The 25,823-nt window shown below is 52.9% G+C and overlaps 1 protein-coding gene across 1 annotated transcript in view; it reads right to left on the reverse strand.

Moving 5' to 3' along the window:
• Window positions 1-120: 120 nt before the first annotated feature.
• The window catches only part of DNAH14 (dynein axonemal heavy chain 14), a 137,304-nt gene continuing 111,601 nt past the window's right edge, over window positions 121-25,823 (reverse strand). The window contains exons 66-85 of the mRNA XM_036355199.1: window positions 23,239-23,469; window positions 22,526-22,647; window positions 20,275-20,519; window positions 18,655-19,076; window positions 18,369-18,567; window positions 17,223-17,459; window positions 16,067-16,152; window positions 15,595-15,751; window positions 13,905-14,115; window positions 13,337-13,439; window positions 11,396-11,623; window positions 9,958-10,155; window positions 8,570-8,763; window positions 6,757-6,917; window positions 5,075-5,271; window positions 4,082-4,194; window positions 2,792-2,907; window positions 1,671-1,834; window positions 740-886; window positions 121-342 (exon numbers count right to left, since the gene is read on the reverse strand). Of these exons, the coding sequence (XP_036211092.1) occupies window positions 127-342; window positions 740-886; window positions 1,671-1,834; window positions 2,792-2,907; window positions 4,082-4,194; window positions 5,075-5,271; window positions 6,757-6,917; window positions 8,570-8,763; window positions 9,958-10,155; window positions 11,396-11,623; window positions 13,337-13,439; window positions 13,905-14,115; window positions 15,595-15,751; window positions 16,067-16,152; window positions 17,223-17,459; window positions 18,369-18,567; window positions 18,655-19,076; window positions 20,275-20,519; window positions 22,526-22,647; window positions 23,239-23,469 (3,747 nt within the window). The 3' untranslated portion in view covers window positions 121-126. The remainder of the gene's footprint in view (window positions 343-739; window positions 887-1,670; window positions 1,835-2,791; window positions 2,908-4,081; window positions 4,195-5,074; window positions 5,272-6,756; window positions 6,918-8,569; window positions 8,764-9,957; window positions 10,156-11,395; window positions 11,624-13,336; window positions 13,440-13,904; window positions 14,116-15,594; window positions 15,752-16,066; window positions 16,153-17,222; window positions 17,460-18,368; window positions 18,568-18,654; window positions 19,077-20,274; window positions 20,520-22,525; window positions 22,648-23,238; window positions 23,470-25,823) is intronic.

Here is a 25,823-nt window from a genome sequence, read left to right on the forward strand (position 1 = left end):
ACCCCTAGCCACGAGGGAGAAAGCGCCTGCCTGCACACGCTTCTACGCGGGTAAGCGCTGTACACGCACGGCCTGGAACAGGCATACCTGGTCAGAGTCCACATGTACCTGGTGTGGGACGGGAGTTTATTTCGCCTTCTTCTCACACAGCAGGGCGACCTGCATGGTGATCCAGTGACTGGGCGGTCTCCTTGTGGGCAAGAACACCGACGTTAAGCAGTTCGAAGGGGAGCCGGTCGTTGTGGAAATGGACGACCTCTGAGGCGTCTGATAAACTGGGCACTCGAAGGTGTGGCCTTCCGACTCCGGCGGGTTAGCAGCGGCTGGTGTCTCGGTGGAAACCTGAGAGAGAACCCAGCAGTCCAGCTGCACAGCTCAAACCCACCCACAGCGCGCGTTTCCCACGTGCCTGGCCTGGGGGCTTGTTAGGAGTTAAACATCCTGACGGTCAGGGGGCTGTGTCACTGCACGTGGGGATGACGCCTGGAGGATGTCATCTTAAGGCGTAACTACGGCTTCCTAGGGTGCCTGTTCCTGAGAGGTGACGGCGGCTGTTGGCATAGCGGCTATGTTAGATTCTGGCGATATTTGGGGCTTTTGTAAACGTGTTCGTGTCTCGGACTGCAGCTGGGGGGCCTCCACCTTCCTGAGCCTCCGAGTTAAAAAGGATCCCATTTCCCCCGTGAACCAGGGGACGTGGAGGCCCACAGGCGGTGTGACGGAACACTGGGGTGCTGACCTTGGTCGGCAGGAAGTAGATTTCCGGGAAATCGCAGCATATCTCGCGAGGCAGCGAGTCCTCTAGTATCTTCTCTTCGGGATTCCACCTTGCTCCCTCGATGAATAATCCAAAAATGTGAGCCCCGATGTGTGAGGAGTCTGTGCTCTAAGGCCAAAGAGAGGTGCTGTCAGCGGCGCCCGGGCAGGACCCTGCCTGGACCAGACGCCCCACGGGATGGGCCTGGAGGAAGTGGACGGCTCCCCGCCAGCTGCGGGGGGCCGGTCCCTGTACTGGGGAGCTGTTGCCGGGTGCGACTCTGAGACCTGAAACAAGTGTGTAGGCTCTGCATGTGCTCATCCTGAGCTGACAGGTGTTTCAAACACAGTAAAACCCCACCTTTCCAGAAGGACCACTTTCGGCCCAGCCTTTCAGAAGACAGATCATAAAAGGGGTCAGACTGTCCCCTGCTTCTACCCACGCAGCTGCGAGATTCGTGGAGGCTCTGGGAGGGACTTGGGAGCATATCTGAATGACATTAAAAGGGGTGAGCGAGTTGCAGATCGATTCTGTTAAGCAGAAAACTTGGTTGGCAGCAGCTCCAATTCTGGGGTGTCTCCAGGGGGGCCTGGAAGGCAACTCGCTCTCCCCCACTGTGTGGAGGGGCGGGGTGGCCGGCACAGTGCCCCCCGAAGGTTCCGTCTGCTCTGATCGGGCAGGTCCCTGGAGAAGGGACGGGCACCTTGTCCCGAGCTCACCCTCCAGGCAGCCTGGCCCTTGAGAAGTGACGGTGGGGGAGAGGACGGTGAGGGCACGTGGACCCGAAGGGGGACTGTGCCTTGTGGATCCTGCCTGCCTGGTGCCTGGCATGGCGCCCGGCACGTGCGGAGTGCGGAGTAAGGTCTGTGGAGGGAAGGAGGGATGGCTCTTCCCAACCCGAGCATCCGGGTACCTTGAAGGCTCTCCTGACGAGGTTGAGCGTCTTCTGGACCATGATGGAGAACTCCTCCTCTTTGGAGCCAATGGTGCTGGGGATCACCTGGTGGGTAAAGGTGAGGGCGTCCGTCGAGATGCCGTGGGCCCTCCCGTAGTCCTGCAGCACAGCGGTCAGGAAGGCTTCGGAGAGAAACACAAGTTCCTTGTGAGTTTCAGGGACCCGGGGGCTGTGCGCGTCCCAAAGGTCCCGGGGGGGGGGGGGGGGGGAGGGTGTGGGGGGGTGAGCGCTGTCAGCCACACGGATGCCTCTGGGGGAGGGAAGAGGGGGAAGAGAAAGAGGGTCAGGAGATGTGAGAGGTGGGAGTGAGGCCGGGCTGGGCGCCAGGAGAGGCATTCGCTCTTCAAACATTTATCCAGTGTTTTAGGGGCTGGGGGTGCAGCAGGGAGGCAAGCGGCCCTGCTTCGCCCGCATGGAGCTTGCCGTCTAGCATTACTCCCCAAACCCCAGCACACACGGCTGTGATCCGTACGGGTGGACGTCTGTCCTTCCTGCTGGACGTTTGTGCCAAGCAGGTGGGGCCCAGGGCCCAGCAAACGCTCACTTCCTCATTCCTTCCTTCGTTCTCGTTAAACGGATACGTTAACGAAAATGGCCGAAGCCCAGAATCAATCCCTAACACAGTGATGGCGAACCTGTGACACGCGTGTCAGAGGTGACACGCGAACTCATTTTTTTGGTTGATTTTTCTTTGTTAAATGGCACTTAAATATATAAAATAAATATAAAAAATATAAGTCTTTGTTTTACTGTGGTTGCAAATATCAAAACATTTCTATATGTGACATGGCACCAGAGTTCAGTTAGGGTTTTTCAAAATGCTGGCACGCCGAGCTCAAAAGGTTCGCCATCCCTGCCCTAACAGGTGCCCATTCTCAAAATGCCGCGGCCTCTGGGAGGGGTCTGGTGTCGGCCTCTGACCTCATCAAATGAATGGCCTGGGGCTGACGCCCGGAGACACTGCCAGGGGGCAGGGGGTAGGGAGGAGTCAGTGCCGGCAGGAGGCCTGGCACCTGAGGGGGACTGTGGTGGAAGCTGGGGGTGCGGAGGGCTGGGCTGGTCCTGGTTCACACGCTCACCTTGTGGAAAGAAGAAAGCCGGGAGCCAGTATCTTGCAGGAAACCCTTCAAAGAAATTCTTTTCAAGTTTGGGGCTGGTGCTAGAGTGCTTCCAGGCCAAGATAAACCTCATATACCTGGAGGCGGGCAGACACAGGCGGGGATGGTGACGGCATGACCACAGGGTCAGGCCACCCGGGGAGAGTTCTCCCTCCCTCCGGCCTCATCGCAAACCCTCCCCAGGCGGGAACCAGCCAGGGCTGTAAAGCTGGTGAGACGGGCAGGCCTTCACTGGCCCCCTCCCCCCCCCCGGGTGTTTATGGCAGCGGGTCCCTGGCTGGGCCGGCAGAGCCTCGCAGGCTGTTTGAGTCCCTCAGGGAGGAGGATGACAGCCGGGAACATTGGCTCACGGCTGCAGGGACCAGGGACGAGGCGCAGTTGGGCACAGACTTTGGAAGGCAGCTATGCTAACCACTATACCACCAACGCCCCAAGGGCACAGACTTTGGAAGGCAGCTATGCTAACCACTATACCACCAATGCCCCAAGGGCACAGACTTTGGAACCAGATTTCCTGGGTTCAAACCCCAACACTCCCCCTTGCTGGTTGGGGAGCCGTGGGCAAGTCCCCGCAGGTTTTGTGCCTCGTTTCCTCCTCTCGACGTGACAGCTCTGCTTCGTGCCCTGGGCTCACCGCGAAGGTTTGGTGACGGGCACGAGGACAGCCCCTCGACAAATGCCTGGCCCCCTGTGGGCGCTCAGTACGTGTTGGGCACTCACGCCTTTCCATTGGCTGTGTATCATGTATTCCATGTATTCAACTCGCTTAAGAAATACGTGCAACTAATTCTTCGTTCTTTTCACCTCTCCCCTCTCCCCTCGCTACTTTCACAAGACACAGTGTGGCCAGAGAATGTCCTAGGCCCGTGGTCGGCAAACCCATTAGTCAACAGAGCCAAATACCAACAGCACTTCTTCAAAACAGACTTGCCCAGGCCGAAAACCGACTTCTGCACATGGGCCAGGAAGTTCCAATCGCACTGTACGTGCGCGCCCACACGTGGTATTTTGTGGAAGAGCCACACTCAAGGGGCCAAAGAGCCGCCTGTGGCTCGCGAGCCACGGTGTGCCGACCACGGCCCTAGGCTCTGTCTGTCTCTTCGAGGGCGGTGACCCTGGACGGGGCGGGACTCGGTCTCATTCCCTCGCCCTAAGGGGGAGGTGAGGTGAGGTCCCCCACTCCCTCGAGGCCCAACGTGAGCTCTGAGCCACAGCCAGGGGGACGCGTAAGGAAAGCGGCGGTCGCCCTACCGGTGGTAGATGGCCGTGTAAGCCATCTTGGCCCAGGTGTTGAAGAAATTCAGTCGCTGGATGAGGTTGTTAACCCAGGAAGCCAGGGGCTTGCACGACTTGTAGGCGTGTTTCTGTGAGGATGGAGACACGGGCACATCGTAACATCCTTTAGTTTTGTTTTTTTTCTGGCCCATAGAAACAAGCTGTTGCCGGGGGCAACGGGGGCGGGAGAGGCCCGGATTTGGCAGCCAGTCCCCCTCCTCACCTCCACCTCCTACTTTACAAAAGTCTCCTGTCCAGAGAACCCCTTGTCTCCCCCCTGTCACCGCACACAGCGGCCGGCTCCCCCTGGTCGCGGGAGGCCTGGGCCTGCAGCTAAACTTGGAGTTGACCAGAGTCTGGAGCTGGCCTTGGCCCCGCCAGCTGCTCCTCCCCTGGTGTGCCTCTTGGGGCGGGGGGCGGGGGGGAGACCCAGGGGCCGGGGTGCTGTCAGCTGGCTTAGTTGGCACTCCCAAGACTCTAATTTGGGTTTCTAGAATTTAAAGCACGTATGCCCTTCTCTAAGCAAACGTATGCATAGATCAGCCTGGGTCTTATGTAAGTGTATGTGCTCTTATAATCCTTAAAAATGACATTTTTCTGAAACGTAAGGATTTAACAATACATCTTAGAGATGTGTCCCGTAGATCCGCATCATCGTTTAACCGGATTCCGATGAAGAGGAATGACCGTTGTTTTCAGCTTTAGGCTATTATAACCAGTCCTGGGGTAGATACCCTCAGGGGTATTCAATACCTCAGATAAATGTAGTTAAGTAGATTTGCCAGATTTCCTTCTAAGAGATCTTATTAATATCAACAACTCCCCAAAAGTGTGTCAGCACCTTTTAATGCAGGCGCAGCGTGGTATTTCGCCACGTGGCTGCACCACAGTCAGCCTGGTCCTGCCTGCGACGGGACCTCCACTTCGCGTCGACCCAGCCCGTAAAGGCGGGGACCCCCCCCCCCTCACCTGCCACAGCTCGGGCACTCTGGCTTTAAGAAAAGAGTTGTAGACCTCCTCCAGCTCCGGGGTGAGGACGATCTTTCCTTTGATAGCGAGCTGAAGGTCTTTCAAGGATTCATGTATGACCAGCAGCAGCTTATCAAAGCGTTCGATTTCTTGCTTCAAAAAGGACAGCAAGACACAGTGGATGAGGGGGTCGTAGCCTGGATTAAAGAAAGAGAGAACCTGGTGATATTTTGGCCCGGCCGGCGTGGCCCAGTGCGTGAGCATCGACCTAGGAACCAGGAGGTCACGGTTCGATTCCCGGTCAGGGCACAGGCCCGGATTGTGGGCTCCAACCCCAGTAGAGGGCGTGCAGGAGGCAGCTGATCCATGATTCTCTCTCGTCATTGATGTTTCTCTCTCTCCCTCTCCCTTCCTCTCTGAAATCAATACAAACATATTTTTAGAAAAACCCAAAAAATGGAAAGTGATAGGATTTGGAAGTTACAGGAATTTCCTCTGTCCAGGGAAATCTCTCCTGCAGGGCCAGTTAGTAAATGCTTCTGGCTTCGTGGACTGCCGTCTGTCACAGCCACACCCCGGCCGCGTGGGTGCCGTGGGACAGCGGGAAAAGGGCTCCCCTGGCTGGTTTTCTGACCATGTTTACGTATCACAAAAACTTCTTCTTCTTTTCTCCGCCGGGGAAACACCCTTCTGGCTCGCAGGCCGCACAGACACCAGCGGTGGCCGCGTTGCTCACCACCGGCCTGGACGCAGCAACGGTGCCACCCCCACAGGCGGCTGCCCAGCGCTTGGTTCCCCAAGGAACCCTTCCGAGGGTGGAAGTGCGGGTGCTGAGAGTGTCACGGGCCGGGTACCCCAGCCCGACGCAGGGGCCCTGGGCACCAGGTCTGCCCCGTCTCCGCTGGGCCGGCCCCTCCCCTCAGCTCCTCCCTGATGTGAGAGACACATCCAGCAATAGGGTGCCTCCTGCATGTGCCCCGACCGGGGCTGGGGATGGACCTGCAGCCCAGGTACATGCGTGACCTTGACCGGAATCGAACCTGAGACCCTTCAGTCCAAGGGCCGGTGCTCTAACCACGGGGAAAACCGGCCGGGGCTGGAGCTGCTTCTCTCTGCTGCTACCGTGATTGTTTCTCCATTCTTAGTCCTGAAGCCATCACCACCCGCCTCCTTCCCCAAACACCCCAAACCCCAATACACCGACAGCCTCCCGTTCCGCTCTGTCCTTCACTTGGCCCCGGAGGAGAGGAGGGCTTTAGCTCTCCATCGCCTCTCAGCCCCTTCCTCTGTGGCCCTTCTGTCCCGTCTCTGCCCCGACCCTGACCCTAACCCAGTGATGGCGAACCTATGACACACGTGTCAGAGGTGACACGCGAACTCATTTTTTTGGCTGATTTTTCTTTGTTCAATGGCATTTAAATAGATAAAATAAATATCAAAAATATACGTCTTTGTTTTACTATGGTTGCAAAGATCAAAAAATTTCTCTATGTGACATGGCCCCAGAGTTCAGTTAGGGTTTTTCAAAATGCTGGCACGCCGAGCTCAAAAGGTTCGCCATCACTGATCTAACCCTATCTGCCTGGTGCCAGAGTCCTGCTTTGGGGCCCGGGGGAGAGGCGGCAGGGGGAGGGGGAGGAGGGGGGCGAGGAGGGAGGACGGGGAGGGGCCCAGCCGCTCGCCTTCCAGGCCTTTATTCAGCGCCTCCCACACGGTGCCCGCCATGATGCTCCGCAGCGTGCTCTGGGTGCCCCTCCTCTCCTCCTTCTCCACCGTCATCGGCAGCCGCTTCTGCACATTTGACACCATCTCCATCACCAGATCGTCGCTGCTGGGCTCCCGGCTGCAGGGGAGGGAGGGAGAGAGGGAGGGAGGGAGGGAGGGAGAGTGAGGGCCGCACGGGGAGGCCCATCTTCCCCAGCATGAGACCGGGCAGGGCCGGGCGCCTCATGGGGCCCATGGAGCGCGTCTCGCTTTCCGCGTGAGGACTGTGAGGCATGAGACACCTGCAGGGAGAGGGGCATCTCCCGGTTTCTCTGTAAAAGCTCCGTCATCTGGGCTCATCTGCTGAACGGAAACACCCAGGATGAGACGCAGAGGCGGCGGCAGCCGGACAGACGGCAGCCGGACGGATGCTCAGGCCACGTGGCTGTCAGGCCTCGTGTTGACAGCGGGGCCCTGCTCGCACCCTGGGCGGTGGGGACGGGACGTGGGCTGCCACGCGAAACAGAGGCTCCCTGGACCCCGTCACAGGCGAGGACAGGAAGTGACCGTCCTTCCTCTGCGGCAGCGATGGCGAGCCTACGACACGCGTGTCAGAGGGGACGCGTGAACTCATTTTTTTGGTTGATTTTTCTTTGTTCAATGGCATTGAAATACATAAAATAAATATCAAAAATGTAAGCCTTTGTTTTACTCTGGTTGCAAAGATCAAAACATTTCTATCTGTGACACGGCCCCAGAGTTCAGTTAGGGTTTTCCAAAATGCTGACTCGCCGAGCTCACAAGTTCGCCATCGCTGCTCTACGGCCACGCTGTGCTCTTGACACCGAAAGCAGGTGGCTCAGTGGGTTTCCTGGGAGGCGGGGAGGCTTCAGACACTGGGGAGGGGAGCAGAGGGAAGGCCGATCCCTCGGGCCATATGGCGCTTGCTGTCCGGCAACCAACGCGACCTCGGGTTTCATGTCTGACGCCACTGAGACCTCGCAGCAGCCTGCGTGGCAGGCGGGTCCTCTCCGTGTCTGGGGAGCAGGACCGGGACAGGGAGGCGGAGCGGCCGGGAGGCACGGCCCATGGGGCTCCGAGAGCGGGGCGCCCTCCTCCCGACCACACTGTCCTCCGACTTATTCGGATGGGAATTTCCCCGGACATGTCACATTTAAACCAATTCTGCTTAAAAATACAACTCGCCGAAAGCGGTTTGGCTCAGTGGATGGAGCGTCGGCCTGCGGACTGAAAGGTTCCAGGTTCGATTCTGGTCAAGGGCATGTGCCTGGGTTGCGGGCACATCCCCGGTGGGGGGTGTGCGGGAGGCAGCTGATCGATGTTTCTCTCTCATCGATGTTTCTGACTCTCTGTCTCTCTCCCTTCCCCTCTGTAAAAAATCAATAAAATATATTTAAAAAAATAAAAAAATAAAAACACAACTCACCAGGCATAATTCACTGACCAAAGATCTACTGAGCACCTACCACATGCTTGGTAATTGTATGTGTGTGTGCACATGTGAGTGTGCACGCGTGCGTGAGCGTGCATGTGTGTGCGTGCGAGTGTGCACATGTGTGAGTGTGCATGTGTGTGCGCGCGCGAGTGTGCACATGTGTGTGAGTGTGCATGTGTGTGTGTGTGCACTGGCTCCTGTGTCACTTGGAGAGTTTAGGGTTTGCGTTTTGGGGTGACATCTTCCCTAAGTGCTATACCGTGTCCCTCCAAGCGGACACGGGCAGCTCTCCCCAACACTTTGCTGACGGAGCGCACGGCGGCGGCGCGTCCTACCTGATGACCAGGCTGGGCGGCCCCGTCCTCGGCTGCAGGGCCACCAGGTGGTCCATGAAGCTCTGGGCCTGCGCCTCCCGGCAGCCCCGGGTGGCCTCCGGGTGCAGCCCCAGCAGCTCGGCGGGCTCGTCGTCGGGCAAGGCCTGGACCGCGCGTCGGTAGGCCTGCAGGCTGGCCGATTCAGGCGCGCACATCTGAGAATTGACAGCCTGTTAGTTTCTGCCTCTCCTTTCGGTAGCGCACCAAGACCACATTCCCCGCGAGACGCTCCATCGAAGGCTTCATGTGCAGGTGGGATGTGCTAGCCCCGCGGTTCTCAACCTGTGGGTCGCGACCCCTCTGGCGGTCAAACGACCCTTCCACAGGGGTCGCCTAAGACCATCCTGCATATCAGCTATTTACATGACGATTCATCACAGGAGCAACATGACAGTGATGAAGTAGCAACGAAAACAATGTTATGGTTGGGTCACAGCATGAGGAACTGTATTTAAAGGGCCAGAAGGTTGAGATCCACTGTTCTAGGCTAATGTGTGTTCATACGACTGACCATCCCAGGGATGGGTGAACGTGGCCAAGAGGCACAAAACTTCTAGGTGTGAAATGACTGAATAAAGCAACAGAGAGCAGGCTCTTCAAGGGGAAACGATGCTCCGGCTTCCTGTCGGCCGGCTGTGCCCTCCGCTTCCTGCGCTGGGACCAACAGGTAATTATCAGGGTCACGGCCACTGGAGTTCAGAACAGCCACTGAAAGTGGACACTGATGTGAATTTAAGTGCGGACTGTAAATACTTTGGCAATAACTTAGTTAAAGACAATCAAGTCAGCCCTAGCCACTCTGCTCAGCAGATGAGAGCACTGGCCGTTGGACTGAAGGGTTTGGGGTTCGATTCCGGTCAAGGGCACCGACCTCAGTTGCAGGCTGGATCCCTGGCCTGGTCGGGGCATGTGTGGGAGGCAACCAATTGATGTGTCTCTCTCACATCGATGTTTCTCTCTCTCTGTCTCTCCCCCTCCCTTCTACTCTCTCATAAAAAAAATTAAGAAATGGCAAGATTTCATTCTTAAAAACACACAATCAAGTCATATCCTATATAATAAAAGGCTAATATGCAAATCGACCCTACCGCAGAATGACTGGTCGCTATGACGCACACTGACCACCAGGGAGCAGACGCTCAATGCAGGAGCTGCCCCCTGGTGGTCAGTGCGCTCCCACAGGGGGAGCACTGCTCAGCCAGAAGCTGGGCTCACAGCTGGCGAGCGCAGCGGCGGTGGCTGACGGCTCCCGGACTGCAAGAGGGCGTAGGCCAGGCTGAGGGACCCCACCCCGAGTGCACAAATTCCGTGCACCAGGCCCCTAGTAAGACAATACCTTCCTTTCTCACCTCCTCACTGAAGAAGCTGAAGTCGCATGTCAGCACGTCAGGGTTACAGAACCTGTAGAGCAGGGTGTTGAGGCAGCGCTGGTCCCAGGGGTCGGTCACCTGGCCCCCGTACACCACCTCCCCGAGCAGGTAGCGCAGCTTCTGCCACGGCACGGCCGGCTGGGCGGTCAGGGTGTTCTCCAGCATCTTCACGGCCACCTGTCGGGAACGTGCGCGCGCTTTTGTTATTTCAGGGTGTGTTTTCGGCGCACTCTGCCCTTTCAACACGAAAGCAGCAGCTCTCAGGCCGCTGCCCGCCGTTCCTCTGTAGGAATAGATTCCTGCTGCCCCAGGCCCCAAACCAGAAAAACCAAACTGACCCCCCCCCCCCGGCCCCCACGAGTGTGGCCTGGATTGAGCGGGCGCTGGTGGTGTGGGCACCTTTTCCTTCCCGAGTCCCTGGTCGTTCGGGTTGGTCCTCTCACATCCTTCCCTGACGCCCAGGTGCCGCTCACTGGGGGGCAGATGCGCACAGAACCCTGCCAGGCAGCTGAGCCCGGGGCCTCTCGTGGGAAAGGAAGAGCCTCCTGGGGCCCTAGAGGAGATGGCCAGGAGCCGCCCGTCTGAGTGGGCCCCCCCCCCCCCCGGGGACAGGCACCCCGAGGGGGCATCGGGGTTTCCTGGGGAAGGTCTCTGGGACCTGCTCATACGCAGAGGTGAGTGGCTGTCGAGGCCGTGGCCTGGGCTGGGCAGCTCATGCGGGTGCTACCCTGGTTGCTGTAGTGACAGAGAAACCCCGCCCCCCCTCCCCCCCCCATGCTGTTGTGCAAAGGGGAGGCTCTGTACGGAGGACAGCAGGGAGGCCGTAAGCGGAGTTGATGCCCCACCACGATGGGTCAGTGTCATCTCTCCCGCGTGAAAAACATCCCTCTGGCCATGCGTGCGAGGCAGGCACTGTTCCTGTATTAGCTGGTCCTCCTCTAAGGCCCCCCACTACCCGGCCCCCCCCCACCCCCGCCTGTCCTGGCCAAGGGCGTGCAGGGCCGCCAGGTTAATTAGCTGCCCCACAGGTTAAATGCCCGCACAGCGAAGGGGCAGAGCTGTCATCTGATTCTAGAACCGCTGGCTTCCAAGCCCTTGCTTCTAAGCCAGCGGTTCTCAACCTGTGGGTCGCGACCCCTTTGGCGGTTGAACGCCCTTTCACGGGGGTCGCCTAAGACCATCCTGCATATCAGATATTTATTTCCATGACGATTCATCACAGTAGCAACATGACAGGTATGAAGTAGCCACGAAAATAATTTCATGGTTGGGTCACAGCATGAGGAGCTGTATTTCAAGGGCCAGAAGGTTGAGAACCGCTGTCAGCACTTGCATCCCACCGGGAAAAGGGTGCGTGGCCTGTACGGCACCGTTACCTACTTGTTGTTTATTCAGAAGACGCTGCCGCCGCGCTTACCTCGAAGTCTGAGGGATTGAATTCATAGTCGACGTTCCAGCCCAGCATTCCGTATTTCCTTCTCTCGTTGATCAGAGCGTTGAAGAAGCACAGGCTGAACAAGAGCTTTTTCCACCAGGGGCCGCAGTTGGGTTTTTCAAATATTTCTTCCGTCACCTCTCCACTGCCGTCGTGTCCAAGCGTCTTCAGTAAATTACTCTTCAGCCCCATGGGCATCTCCACGGCGATCTTAGGGCAGATGTGAATGAGAACAGCACGTGAGGGCACGTGGGCACCAGGCCGGGGGGGAGGGGGGGCTGCTCTACCCCCGGGGAGAGAACTAGTCAAGCTTCACTGGCAAATCAAAACTCTTGTGTGTCCGGCCGGTGTGGCTCGGTGACTGAGCACCGACCTATGAACCAGGAGGTCACGGTTCGATTCCCGGTCAGGACATGTGCTGGGATTTCGGGCTTGATCCCCATTAGGGGGCGTGCAGGAGGCAGCCGATCAATGATTCTCTCTCATCATGGATGTTTCTATGCCTCTGTCCCTCTATATAGACACCATAATTTGGTCTTTTCTTAGAAGTAGGTCACCTGATTAAACTGTATGGAACTTTAAGACTCTATATATTGCGAGATTACCTTTTGTCCTGGATTAATGTCTTTCTGATATTACCTTATGAGCAGCCTGTGAGCGTGGTTATTTCACAGCATGCTTAGTATTACAAATTAGATCAGAACAATCTTTCATCTCTGCCAGTTCGATGGGCTACCAAAGGCATCTCCTTGTCCTGGTCTGAACGTCTCTGACTTCGAGGGGCTGAATTTTTAATTTTTTCACGTATTTATTGGCCTTCTGTGTCCTTTGCTCGTTTTTATGGGGTGTCCGTGTTCTTCCTTATTAGGAAAACCACCACCTCTATCTGCATGGACGATGGGACATGAGAAACCCCATCAAGTTCTACGTATGAATGAAAAACATTAAACATGTTTCCTTGGCTCCTAGGAATCCCAACGTGTGGCCAACTGGACACTTGTTGGATACAACCGACCAAGTCTTAGCACGTATTCAAACGCAACCATGGAGATGAGCGGAAGTCACAGACGATCCACGCGTGGGCCTTTTCACTCAATAACTGCTTCCTGCCAGGCCCTTTCTAGGGAATTAACGATGACCTGAGGGGGGGGGGGAGTAGAGGGAGGAGCAAGCCAGGGCAGCAGGGGGCAGGAAACGGCCGCACGTCCTCCGTTCTGGTTTAGAGCAAGGGGGAGCCGGCATCTGAGCAAACGAACACCCACACCAGCGGCTCCCCGCCTTGCGCTGGCCACGCCCCACCTCAGCGTCTCCAACATCCTGACGCCCGCCCTTTGACATCTAATTCTTATTCTTCAAAAAGCGGACTCGTGTTCCCATGGAGGAAGCCTCAAAAGGCCGTGAACTTGGTTGAAAATAAGCTTCCAAAGGACATGGCATCCATGCAAGAGAAAAATACAAGAACCAAAGGACAGCTGAAGTCCGGAGGAGGAACTCACTAAGAAATTGTTAAAAAAAAATAATAATAATCTGAGGTGATAGGAAAAAAATAGCAAATAAAGTTTCAAAACGTAATGGAGAACTGAAATGCATCAATATGTCACAATATGTATTTATATGCTGTAGGTGAGGCCCCCAGAACCAGAAGAAATGCCAAAAGTTCAGTTAACAACTCCTTCTCGAATTGGCCCCCGTAAGCATCAAATCGCCCCCCTGTGGGGCGGGTGCCCCATGTTGGGAACCATGTGAAAGGAGGGGTCTCTCACCCCGTTAGCGGCTTCCCTGGTCCTCGGCACGGGGCTGGGCACAGGGCAGAGGCTTAGCGTCCTGACGTAGCACTCTCTTCACTCTCAGTCGGGAAAGCAAGAGGATCCACACCAAATACTGTCCCTCCGTCAACATTACAAGGGCCCACTTTGTTCTTACCTTTAAACTCTTCTGAAGAAGGGAAACTGGCAAAGAGCTGTCCGATTCTGAGCTTAACCACAGCCGGAACTCGGGGTCTACCGTTACATTTGGATTATTGAGTCTGCAAAGTAAAAAAAAAAGTGTGTATTGATGTGAGAACCTTACACCAAACCAACGTGTCCTAAGAATCATAGTTATTTCGACGTTTTAAGGGAACTCAGGAATCATTTTAATAATCAGAGATCTGGTTGGCCGCCCTCAGAACTTCCCCGCTGCACAAGAATTTGCACAAGACCCACGAAATCCCATTTAAAAAAACCAGTTTTTGGTCCCCTGAGTACAAAAGTGACATGTGCTCATGGCAGAAACCTGGGGGAAAATGACAAATTAAGAACAAAACAGACTGCAACTTTTCTGCGAGTCTAAAATGATTACTTTTTAATTTACAAAACAAACTAAAGCAACAAAAGCAAAAAAAAAACCCCCACAAAAAACAAAAAAACCAAACCCCAAAACCCAACAACAAACATACACACACACACACACACACAAAAAAAAAAAAAATAAAAGCACCCGGGTGACTTACGAGTCCACTATGGTGCAGAGCCGTGGCATGAAGGACGCGGCGAGGTGGCAGTTCTGCAGGAAGACCCACTGCCCGGCCTTGGCGAGGGCGTCCGCGATGAGGTCTTCCGCTTTCGCTGCCTGGCCTTGGCCCAGAGAAATCATGGTCACATGCTGGGTGGTTCCTTTCAGCTCCTGGGCGAATTTCAGGAGGGTGTTGATGACGTCCACCCCTGGGTAACCGTGCAGAGAGGTACGTGGTAAGCTCGTAGGACTCCCCCTGGAGCACAGCCTCGCATTTGTGAGTGGTGGTGGGAGAAGATGGCGGTGGGGTGGGAACCTGGGCTTTCTGGCTCATGGGGGTGATTCTCCCGACCAAGGCAGCCGCTGCTGTCATCTACGCCAACATCACTGTTCCTCCTCTGTAGCTGAAGCCCAGTGTTACTTGGGATGGCCGTGCACCCAGCTAAAATACTGTATTTTCGGCCTCTCTCTCTTTAAAAAAAATGTATTTTATTGATTTTTTACAGAGAGGAAGGGAGAGAGAGAGTTAGAAACACAGATGAGAGAGAAACATCGATCAGCTGCCTCCTGCGCACCCCCCACTGGGGAGGTGCCTGCAACCCAGGTACATGCCCTTGACTGGAATTGAACCTGGGACCCTTCAGTCCACAGGCCAACGCTCTATCCACTGAGCCACACCGGTCAGGGATCTGCCTCTCTTGACGCGAGGGATGGGCATCTAAGTTTTGTGAGTAGGCGTTGGCAGCCACGTTCGTTACCCAGGTGTGTAAAACTGTCCTTTCCCTCCATCCTGTTGCTTAGAACTTGGATTCGTGATGCCTTGCACCCTCGCTGCCATCTCAGACTAAGTCTTAAGTGGATGGCACCCGGGTGGCAGGCACACAGCCAGCTGTTTTACCCAGAAAAGTTTCCGACGAGAAGGTCTGTACATGAACGGCATTTTGAACGAGATTTTGGCCCAGGGGAGTCAAAGCTTGGAAATGGTGAGTCCTAAAGACGTGTTTGATTTGGAGGTGATGAGGAACGGAAGACAGATGAAGAAAATATTTTGCTTAGAGTTTTCAGATCCAAGACAAGAGAATGAAAAAGAAAAGCATTTGGGGTTTTGAGGAATACAAGGGCCAGATCAGAAGGACCAATCTCTGATAGCTTATTTTCTAACATACATATTTTTCATGAATTGATGTCAAGTAAACAGTTAACAGATACAAGGGAAAACTCAACCTTCTGATCAATAATATGTGTTTGGGAGATATTTCCTGTCTGCACAGAAAACTAGTGCTGAAAATGTCTCCGTTATTTGTAAATCTTATTCCTTTTTGCCCTTTTACAAGGGTTCATTCTTTCTGTTTGTTTGTTGTTGTTTTTTAAATATATATTTTTATTGATTTCAGAGAGGAAGAGAGAGATAGAAACATCAATGATGAGAGAGAATCATTGCTCAGCTGCCTCCTGTGCACCCCCTACTGGGGATGGAGCCCGCAACCTGGTTCGTAGGTCGGAGCTCAACCACTGAGCCACGCCAGCCGGGCAAAAGGTTCATTCTCAATGTGCTTTAAAATTGTAACCTGTCCCTTTTCCAAATGTTTAAATAAGAACGCGACAATATTTTAAAGCGGACACAGCCCTACCTCCCCACGTCTTTTGACAGACGGTGGCATCATCCTACCGGCTTGGCAGCAGCTTACCTTGCGAGTGAATGAGTATCACTGGAGTCCTGGCGTTGGAAACTTGATAGGATTCTTTCAGATTAATTCCGGTTCTGTGAATATACTCACTTCCTATTTTTTCGGTCAGAAACTTTCTCACTGAGTTCTTCAAACGCTCTGGTCTGAGAATTTTTATCTAGAAAAGAAAACGGGAGATCAAGCGAAGCACAGGGCGAGGGGTGGGGCCCGGCCACCATCGCTGGGAGGACCTGTGCTCTCCGTGCGGGGGGTCACGGCCCTTTGCCACCCGCAGGCTGCTGGCTCCTGCTCGTCTCCCGGACCAACCAAGCGCTTATATAAACTTCCCCCACGGTTCTCGTCTTTAACCCCAAGGACCCCTGAGCCACACCGGCCCCGCGGCCGACTCAACTTTCAATCGGAAGGGGTTTAGTTACTGTTCGAGTGCTCAAACCACGGAGAATACCGATTATCCGCTCTCGGCACGTCTTACCAAAATAAGTCTTTGAAACGGAGTGAGTTTCTCCCAGGGGAAATTTACAGGACGATGTACTTCTTTGTGTTCATTCAGAAGTTCAGCTGGATACAAGTGAGAGAAAAGGAGCGAGGATTAACCATGGAATACATTGGTTCACTAGGAGGTGCCACAAATGGACACACTGAGCTAACAAGCCGGGCGGAGACAGACTCATTGGTAGAGAGCAGGCTGATGGTGGGGTTGGGTGGAGGGGGTAGAGGAATTGGGCAAAAGAAGAGAAAAAAGCCTTGGACACGGACAACAGTGCAGTGACTGCGGGGGGGTGGGGGGACGGGCGGAGAAGGGGGAGGTGGAGGAGGGCATAGGGCAGGGAACTCATTTTTTTGGCTGATTTTTCTTTGTTCAATGGCATTTAAATATATAAAATAAATATCAAAAATATAAGTCTTTGTTTTACTGTGGTTGCAAATATCAAAACATTTCTCTATGTGACACGGCACCAGAGTTAAGTTATGGTTTTTCAAAATGCTGACACGCCCAGCTCAAAAGGTTCGCCATCACTGGCCTAGGGGGACAAATGGTGATGGAAGGAGACTTGACTTGGGGTGGTGAACCCTGAATAGGGGTGACGTCGGCGGAAGGGGCAGGGAAAAGTGAGGAGGAAGCACTCAAACTGAAAAAAAAACACACACAAACAAATGGAAAAGATATGCTAAAAGTAGCAAGTCATTTAAATTAAGTTCTATTTCTTATGCAATTTTTAAAAACACGTCTCTTATATAAAAACAATACCTAAAACACATCTGTTAGCCCTCGCCGGTTTGGCTCAGTGGACAGAGCGTCGGCCTGCGGACTGAAAGGTCCCGGGTTCGGTTCCAGTCAAGGGCACGGGCCCGGGTTGCGGGCTTGATCCCCGGTAGGGGGCGTGCGGGAGGCAGCCGATCCATGATTCTCTCTCATCATTGATGTTTCTCTCTCTCTCTATCCCTCTCCCTTCCTCTCTGAAATCAATAAAAATATATATTTTTTTAAAAAAGAGGCATGCTTACAACGTAGTAATGTTCCCCTCGTGCATTTTTCATCATACAAGCTACCGGACTCCATTCACAGGGGACACTCTACATACACGCGGATGCGGTCGAGCTAGGCACAACGCGAAATGCCTTCTTACTCTCCTCGGGCGATTTCTCGCTTTCCTCCGGGGAAGCCCTTTCTGCAGAGAAAGGTGTGCCCAGCAGAGCGTACAGGGCCGTGCTGGCTTGGAAAGCGCTCCACTGGGACCAGTTGAACAGCAGGGACCGGCACAGGGCAGAGAAGGCTTCCAGCTGATGGCTGAGGTACCGGCACTGCCTCCACCTGGCGTGCGAGACCCAGCGCAGGTGCCTGCCCCTGTCCATTTCATACAGGCCTGGAGGGGAAGGGGAGACGGTCACGCTGCAGGAGACGCACCCCGCACCTGTGAGGGGCGCGTCGCAAAGTCGATGCTCGGTAAGTACCTATCGTTGGGAGAGAGCTATTTCATGTGACAATCCCGCATAACAGAAGCTCAGCGACCGGACGGCCGAACGACCTGAACGACCGGTCGCTATGACGCGCCCTGACCACCAGGGGGTACACGCTCAACGCAGGAGCTGCCCCTTGGTGGTCAGCGTGCTCCCACAGTGGGAGGCCAGTTGGGGCCAGCCAGCCGGGGGGGGGGGGGGGGTTGGGGGGGGACTGTAGGAGCGCACTGACCACCAGGGGGCAGCTCCTATGTCGACTGGTCATCACAATCACTTAGGCATATATATATGAATTCCTTATTACATCTATGATTTGAAACATTTCTCTCATTCCATAGCTTGTCTTTCCGCTCCGTTGATTGTGAGGTTTCTATGTTTGATGCGGTCCCGCTGGCCTATTTTTTCTTTGGTTGCCTGTGCACTGGACTCCGCCCAGGACTTACCCGGCAGCTCCTCTGGGTCTCAGGCCTGTGGCCTGAATCACGCCCCCCCCCCCCCCCCCCCGCCCCCGCTGTCCTGGAATCCTCCAACTTACAGGTGACAGACAGATCATGGGACCTCTCAGCCTCCTCATCGTGTAGATGAGGGTGATCGTAACCGTAGCCAAGGTCACTCACTCGCCCCGAAGTTACTGAGCACCAGTGACATGCCCAACAGCGCAGCGGGTACAGCGATGAGACGGACACCGCCCTGGACCTCAGGCTGCTTTTCATGTAACGCGCACAGAAGCGCTGGCTGGAAGCGCCTGAGGAATCTCCCGTGTCCTTTCATGGAAACAGCTTGTCACCAAACCCGGGGACGCGGCTTCCACTTACGATCAAGGCGGGGGTGCGGCATCACGCTGTCGGTGTTTATCAAGGTGCTCGAGTACAGGAAGAGGGTCCACTCCTCCTCTGGGAGGGACCCCAGGCCGTCCGCGGGCGGGCCCTCGCTGGCGCTGTTCTTCATGATGGCGGCGCAAAGCAGGAAGGCGAAGCAGAGTCTGTGCTGGTTGAACAGCGCTGCAGAGACCACCTACGGGGACAAGACAACCGTTAGGGGTCAGGCGACCGCAGGGAGGGCAGACACGCGTGCGGAATTCGCCTTGAAGGCTGTCCTCACCTTAAATATCTTCATGGTCAGCACCTCGATGGAATTTTTAAGGTGCCTCTCCAAGGGAGGTTTTTCCGGTTTCAACTTGGCCTCTTTGGAGAGACTTCCAAGCTCGTGAACTTTCTTGGGAGGGATTTTCTCCCTCGTCGACCCGTGTTCTTCCTGCTCTTTGCTTTTGGAAACGACCGACGAGAGGAAAACCTGGCGGAACCAGTCCAGGGAGAACTGGTACATGTGACTGATCTGGGTGAGACTGGCCACGACGAAGTAGAGCAGGGCGCCCCGGGTGGCGATGGGGAGGTAGTTTTTACGCGTTGCCTGGATCTCGCTTTCTGCTTTTTCTGTCTCGCTGATGCGCTTGGAGATTTCATTGGAAGTGATCTTGGATTTTCTCAAGGTGTCCACAATTTCCTCGTTATCTAGTACATATCCTAAAAACAAACAAGAAATGAACGTAAAGAAAAGCCGCTCCCATATCCAGCGGCAGCGTCCTCATTCTGTCCTCGCGATGTAAGAGTTTTCGCTATCGGCTTTTTGTGGGTTTTGTTCTGGAGATGCGCTCTTCAGGGAAGATGAGTCATGATTCTAGTAAGTTTGAGTAATAGCACACATGCCCCTCTTCCCACTCCCTCATCCCTTCTTTAAATTATGTTCGTGTTTACGGATTCTATTTTTATTGCAGGCACGTAAGTGGTCATTCCATCGTGACGAACGCATTTCCACGGTGACCCGCTATACACAGAGAAGACGAAAATAAAACTTCCAGAAATGAACACGGTTACCCTCATTTTCTGGGACGCACTCAAATATTTCCTATTGTTCTCTATTTTCTTTTCTTTTTTTAAAAAAATATATTTTATTGATTTTTCACAGAGAGGAAGGGAGAGAGATAGAGAGTTAGAAACATCGATGAGAGGGAAACATCGATCAGCTGCCTCCTGCACATCTCCTACTGGGGATGTGCACGCAACCCAGGTACATGCCCTTGACCGAAATCGAACCCGGGACCTCTCAGTCCACAGGCCGACGCTCTATCCACTGAGCCAAACCGGTTTCGGCTGTTCTCTATTTTCAAAACAAATACAAGTGATCATGACCGATGAGACTGATTGCTCATCCCATGAAGAGGGTGCCCTGCTTTCTGGGAAGGGGAGAGGGGCCGAAGGTGGGCTGATCAGCCATGGCCAATGAGTCAATGCATCAGGCCTCCACACACCCCAAACGGAGTGGCAGAGCTCCGGGCTGGTGAACACGCGGGTTTGGGAAGAGTGGTCACTGGAGAGAGCAAGGAGGCTGCGTGCCCTTTCCCTATACTCTGCCCTATGAATGTCTTGCATTTGGCTGTTCCTGAATTACATGCACATTTTTGTTAATCCTCACCAAAGGCTACCATTGATTTTCAGAGCGAGTGGAAGGGAGGGGAGAGATACAGAGAGAGAAACACTGATGTGAGAGACACATCGATTGGGTGCCACCCGCATGCGCCCCAACCGGGGCCAGGGATTGAGCCTGCAACCGACGACCTTGCCCTTGACCGGAATCGAAGCCAGGACCTTTCAGTCCAAGGGCCAACACTCTACCCACTGAGCCACACCGGCCAGGGCGCCACTCAACAACGCCGTAACTTGCCTTCTGTGTTCTCCAGCAAATTCAGCGTTTTTTCCTCCAGTTCTTCAAGGGTCATCGCATCCAGGGAAATGCTCTCCAGCAGCTGGAAGCGCTGGTTTTCCAGGTGAGGGACTTCGTGAGTGACGATGGTGGACAGGAGCTGATCTTGCAGACCCTGGAAGGTCACGGTGAAGTTGACCACACTGACGGAGTTATAGACGGCGGGAGGGAAGTGCGGGTTGTCTATTTCTGTCGATAAGTATAACCTGGAACACGAGAAAGGTTTCAGCGGTTAGCCGAAGGGGAACATGAAACCACTTTTTTTTTCTTTTTTTTTTTAAGTAATGAAAAAGCTATTTCTCCTGGAAGTAAAGGCTCATTTTCAGCGCTCTTCTTCCTTGTACACAAGGCAGCTCTCTGCGAGTCTGTACTCTGTGGATACATGTGCTACGAGGACTTTAAACACGCAACCATGCATGATGTTCGTACTACATTTGGCCTGAAATTCAGGACACAGTAAAGACGAATGCACACAGTAGGCGCTTTGACCTGCCCGTAGGCCATGATAAGACTGGTTTTTCCCCGGAGTAAGAAGCCGGCGGAGGGGTCTGAAGTAGAGGAGTGGTGACAGGATTTGTTCTTAACAGGACAAGTCTGTCTGCTCTCTGGAGAGCAGTGTGTGCAGAGGGAGGCGGCCGGTGACAAGCTGGGAGACGGTGGCGTAGCCAGGAGGGGTCAGACTTCATGGCAACCCGACAGAGCGGAGACAATCCTCTTTCCTCTCGATCAGGGGTGAGCGGCGACTCAGGTTAAGGAAGTGGCCCCGGACGCATGGCCAGAAAGTGACAGGATGGGCTCTGCTGCCCGTCTGCCCGCCAATCTGGAGGCCTCTACCGCATCCCAGACACCCAATTCTGACACCAGACCAGGCTGTCGCTTCAGGAAAACGCTGCCACGTTAGCATCTCCGGGGCTTTGCCTAATCCATGGCATGGTGTTCGGCGAGGGGGAGAGGATGGGTGACACGGAGCTTTCCTGAGTGTGTTCTGCAGGAAGCCTCTCTCTGGAGAGGCCAGCAAGCGGAGGGGTTGCAGGTCCTCGTAGGGAAGAATCTTGTTGAAGTTTGTTAAACTCAGAGCTTTAAGAAAGTAGAGGGACCCCTTTTTGTTGAGCGACATCTACTACATCGCTTGAGGAACGGCTTTGGTGGATGTGGGAGGAGGCTGGAGACAGAACCCTAAGGCGTGAGGACTTGGCAGCCCTGCTCAAGGGTGAGAGGGGCCAGGGGCCAGCAGCAGACGGAGCCAGTCTGCCCGAGGCCTGGAAAGAAGGTAAAAGCACCGGGAAAGGGCTCGTTACAATCGTCCTCGAATTCTCTATGCCGGCTACTCCCTCACCCAGCAACCTCTCCTGGCCGGCTACTCCCTCACCCAGCAACCTCTCCTTGCCGGCTACGCCCTCACCCAGCAATTTTCTGAGTATGGAGAGAGTGCATACGACCCACAACTCAACTGTCTGCTTCCCATGGGAACTGTGTTTTTGTGGTAATTAAATGAGACTCTACAGCTGTGCTCTGAAGTTAGTGGGTGGGAGTCACTACTGCCTGGAACAGGATGCAATGTTTTTATCCGCCCAGCAAAGATCTCTGTCTTCTTGCTCTAGATATCAAACACCGGTCTTTTTCAATGGGAGCGGAAGCTTTGCCTGTTGGTTAGGCTAACGCAGTGGTCGGCAAACTGCAGCTTGCGAGCCACATGCGGCTCTTCGGCCCCTTGAGTGTGGCTCTTCCACAAAATACCGACTTCCGTGCACGGGCCACGAAGTTTCAATCGCACTGTACATGTGCACCCGCACGTGGTATTTTGTGGAAGAGCCACACTCAAGGGGCCAAAGAGCCGAATGTGGCTCGCGAGCCGCAGTTTGCCGACCACGGGGCTAATGGATCAAATCAAGCTGTCGTGGGTCAGGTAGGGCCAGGCCTCCTCCCGCTTGCTGTCTTTCCTGTACAGTTTCTGAAAACCCCATGGAGACCACACACTTCGCCAGGCACAGGTGGAAAAATATCAGTGTGCAATGAGTGAATAAACAATTCATTCTCTGTTCTGTATACTGAGGGCCAAGCCACAGAAACTGAAAACACGAACAAAAGAAGAACATTCAAAATGCAATCTCGCTTCTCCCCACCAGGAGACGCTTATCAGGGCTGAAACAGGACCTTCGACGCGACGGTCTGAGAAAAGAGAAACGTTTGGCTCAGTGGACTAGGACCTTACCTAAATTTGGAATTATATTCAATCTCAGAATCATTGACCCGGATGAAAGACTGGCCTCTTCTCTGGTAGATGTCCTTCTTCAAAATCCCCTTCAGATTTGCAGGCAAGGTTTCAGGGAGATCCTGAAAAACCCCATAGATGGGAGTTAAACAAGTTCATCTTACACAGAATGAATCGGTGGAAAAGACACAGCTTTAAGAAATGCGAATCTTTTCTTTTCTCTTTTTTAATTGACTAAGCAGCGGTTCTCAACCTGTGGGGGTCGAACAACCCTTTCACGGGGGTCACCTAAGACTATCGGAAAACACATCTATAATGACATATTGTTTTTGTGATGAATCACTATGCTTTAATGATGTTCGATTTGGAACAATGAAACGGGGGGTCACCACAACATGAGGAACTGTATTCAAGGGTCGCGGCATTAGGAAGGTTGAGAACCGCTGGAATAAGGTATTGCATATGTGTCCATATCCCCCCATTGCCCTCCCACCCCACTCCCATACATACGAATCTCATTAATATCTGGACACCAGGAAAGGACAGACCTGAGAGAGCTGGACATTGAAAACTCACCGTACAGATGCATGTCTCCCCCCCCCACCCCCCCCCCCGAGGAGTTGACCTGCTACTTCCTTTAAGGCCTCACTCAGTGCATACTATGTGTGTTCCGCGGCCTGGGACGAGGGACGCCGGCCGCTGGGGGCACATACCTGCAGGAGGACACTCCCTCCTGCCTGTATAGCTTTTTCAATCGTCCTGATGTAATCGCTGTCCCGGATGGAGCGCTCCTGCAGCCGCGGCCCTTCCATCTGGCGGATCCAGTGATATGCTTGCTCGTGGGGGTCAATCAGCAGAGGCCAGGGCAGGCCGTTCTGGATCAGGATGGCGTTCTCCGTTGAATACTGACCAAGAGGCAGCCCCTGCTGATGCCACTGGCGGATCTGGAATGAGACCACGGATGCGTTCATTGTTTTGTGAACTTCTTCAACGTGGTTAATACCTACAGGACGTACCCGCCCGTTGGTCGCTTGTAGCCCGGATCCACCGGCGTGGTCCTGCTGGGCTGGTGTTCAAGTCGCCCTTATTTGACCTCATAACGGCCCCTAAGTGATGTCGGCCCTATCCGGTTTGGCTCAATGGATAGAGCGTCGGCCTGCGGACTAAAGGGTCACGGGTTGGATTCCGGTCAAGGGCACATGCCCGGGTTGCAGGTTCAATCCCCAGTAGGGGGCGTGCAGGAGGCAGCCGATCAATGATTCTCTCTTATCGTGGATGTTTCTATCTCTCACTCTCCCTCTCCCTTCCTCTCTGAAATCAATAAAAATATATTAAAAGAAAAAAAGAGTAGTGATGCTGGCAATTCAGATGTGCCAGAGAGAAGCCGTGATGGGCTTCCTTTCAGTGAAAAGATGTGTATATATAGAAAAAAACATGGAACAGACTGACAGCTGTCAGAGGGGAGGGGCGACTGGGTGAAAGAAGGTGAAAGGATTAGCCAAAGAACATATATGCACAGCCCATGGACACGGACAACAGTGTGCTGATGGCCAGAGGGAATTTGGGGGGGGGGGCTGGATAGAGGTGGGCAAAGGTGGGGGGATGGGGACATCTGTAATACAATACAGTGTCAACAATAAAAACAAAGTACAAAAAGAAAAGAAAAACACACCAGTATATATAGGGCCAGGTACCATCTGCAGTTCCAGGCATCCCCTGCTGACAGGGGGGACTACTGTACTTGGGATCGATATATCAATTTGGAAAAACTGATCTACGGACTTCAACTTCCCAATATTGAGTGTTCCAGTTCATGAACATGGTATAACTCTTCGTTTGTTCAGGTTTCTTAAAACTTATCTCCGTATTTTATACAAATTTTTTTTTTGGATAATTCATATTGATGCTATAGAAATGGCACCTAAAAACATGGCTATTTGTTGCTGGTGTAGAGAAACGCCATTGGTTTTTGCATACTGACTTTAATTCCAGAAACTTGGCTAAACGTTCGTTAATGCTCACGATATATCTACCTAGTCTCTTCAGTTTCCTAGGTACATAACACCTTCAAAATTTCCTACTTTTTTGTTTTTTTCCTTCCCAACTCCTCTAATAGCTTTAATTTCTTTTTCTTGCCTTATTGCACAGTCTAGGATCTCTAGTCTAGAGCTAAGTAGGTGCTTAGAGCTAACCCTTTGTCGCGTTTCCAATCTCAAAGGAAAAACTTTCACTGATGCTCATTTTTTTTTTTTTTTCAATCCTGGTTTCTTCTTTGACTTGTGATTAGTTTAGGAGTATATTTCCTAATTTTCAGAAATATCGGGTTTTTCAAAGAAACTTTACCGACTTCTAGCTAATTGTACTTTGATCAGACACCATAAGACTGAAATCCTCTGACGTTTGCTGAATTTTATTTGTGGTCCATTACAAGGCCAATTTTGGCAACGTTCTCTGTGTGCTTGCATAGAATGTGTAACCTGCAGGTGTGGGCTGCAGAGTCCTATTGTGCCCATTACCCATTTGTTAATCATGTTGGGCAAATCTTCTCTATTCCTACCGACTTTTGTGTGTCCTTTTCCTACGGGTTACAGAAAGAAGAGTCTTAAAATCGCTCACTACGATGGCAGGTTTGTCCATTTTTATATGAAGTTCTTTTAATGTTCGTTTTATATGAATTTGAGGTCATGTTATTAGGTACAAACAAATTTAGAATTGTTAACGCATTCTCAAAGACTTAAGCCAATGCTTATTGTGTTGTAACACATGGTTACACAATTCTAGCAATCCCTTTTTGGATTCAAGTTTATGCTCTCTTTCTAAAAACATAATCTATAGAAAATGGGGAGGAAATTTACCATAATCAATCTTTGTGTTTTAGATGTGTCTTCTCTAAGTAACATATGATTTCCGCTTTGTATTTTGGTTTACATTTTTATATAGTCTTATAAGCTTAGCCTTTTAATTGGACCATTTACATTTAATGTAATTATTGATTTATTTGGGTTTAAATTTGTTCTGAGTGTTACAAAAACAAATTGCTTCTGAGAATTTGTAGGTTGGATGGTCAGTTTAAGTTGAGTTGTCAGCAGGGGAACCAATTTAAAATTACTCTCTGGGATACCATTGTTGGAACTTACGTAGACAATAAATATCTATTGATAAATTAATAAATGTGAGGTCTATATTCTGGCTGTTTCTGAGAATACTACCCATGATTTAATAAGTTCACCAATTTATTAATGAAAGGATTTTCAGGGAAAGAAATTGGTTATATTCATTAGACAGTGTTGCCATGAGA

The sequence above is a fragment of the Myotis myotis genome, unplaced genomic scaffold (assembly GCF_014108235.1).
Source record: "Myotis myotis isolate mMyoMyo1 unplaced genomic scaffold, mMyoMyo1.p scaffold_m19_p_21, whole genome shotgun sequence".
Taxonomy (NCBI): Eukaryota; Metazoa; Chordata; class Mammalia; order Chiroptera; family Vespertilionidae; genus Myotis; species Myotis myotis.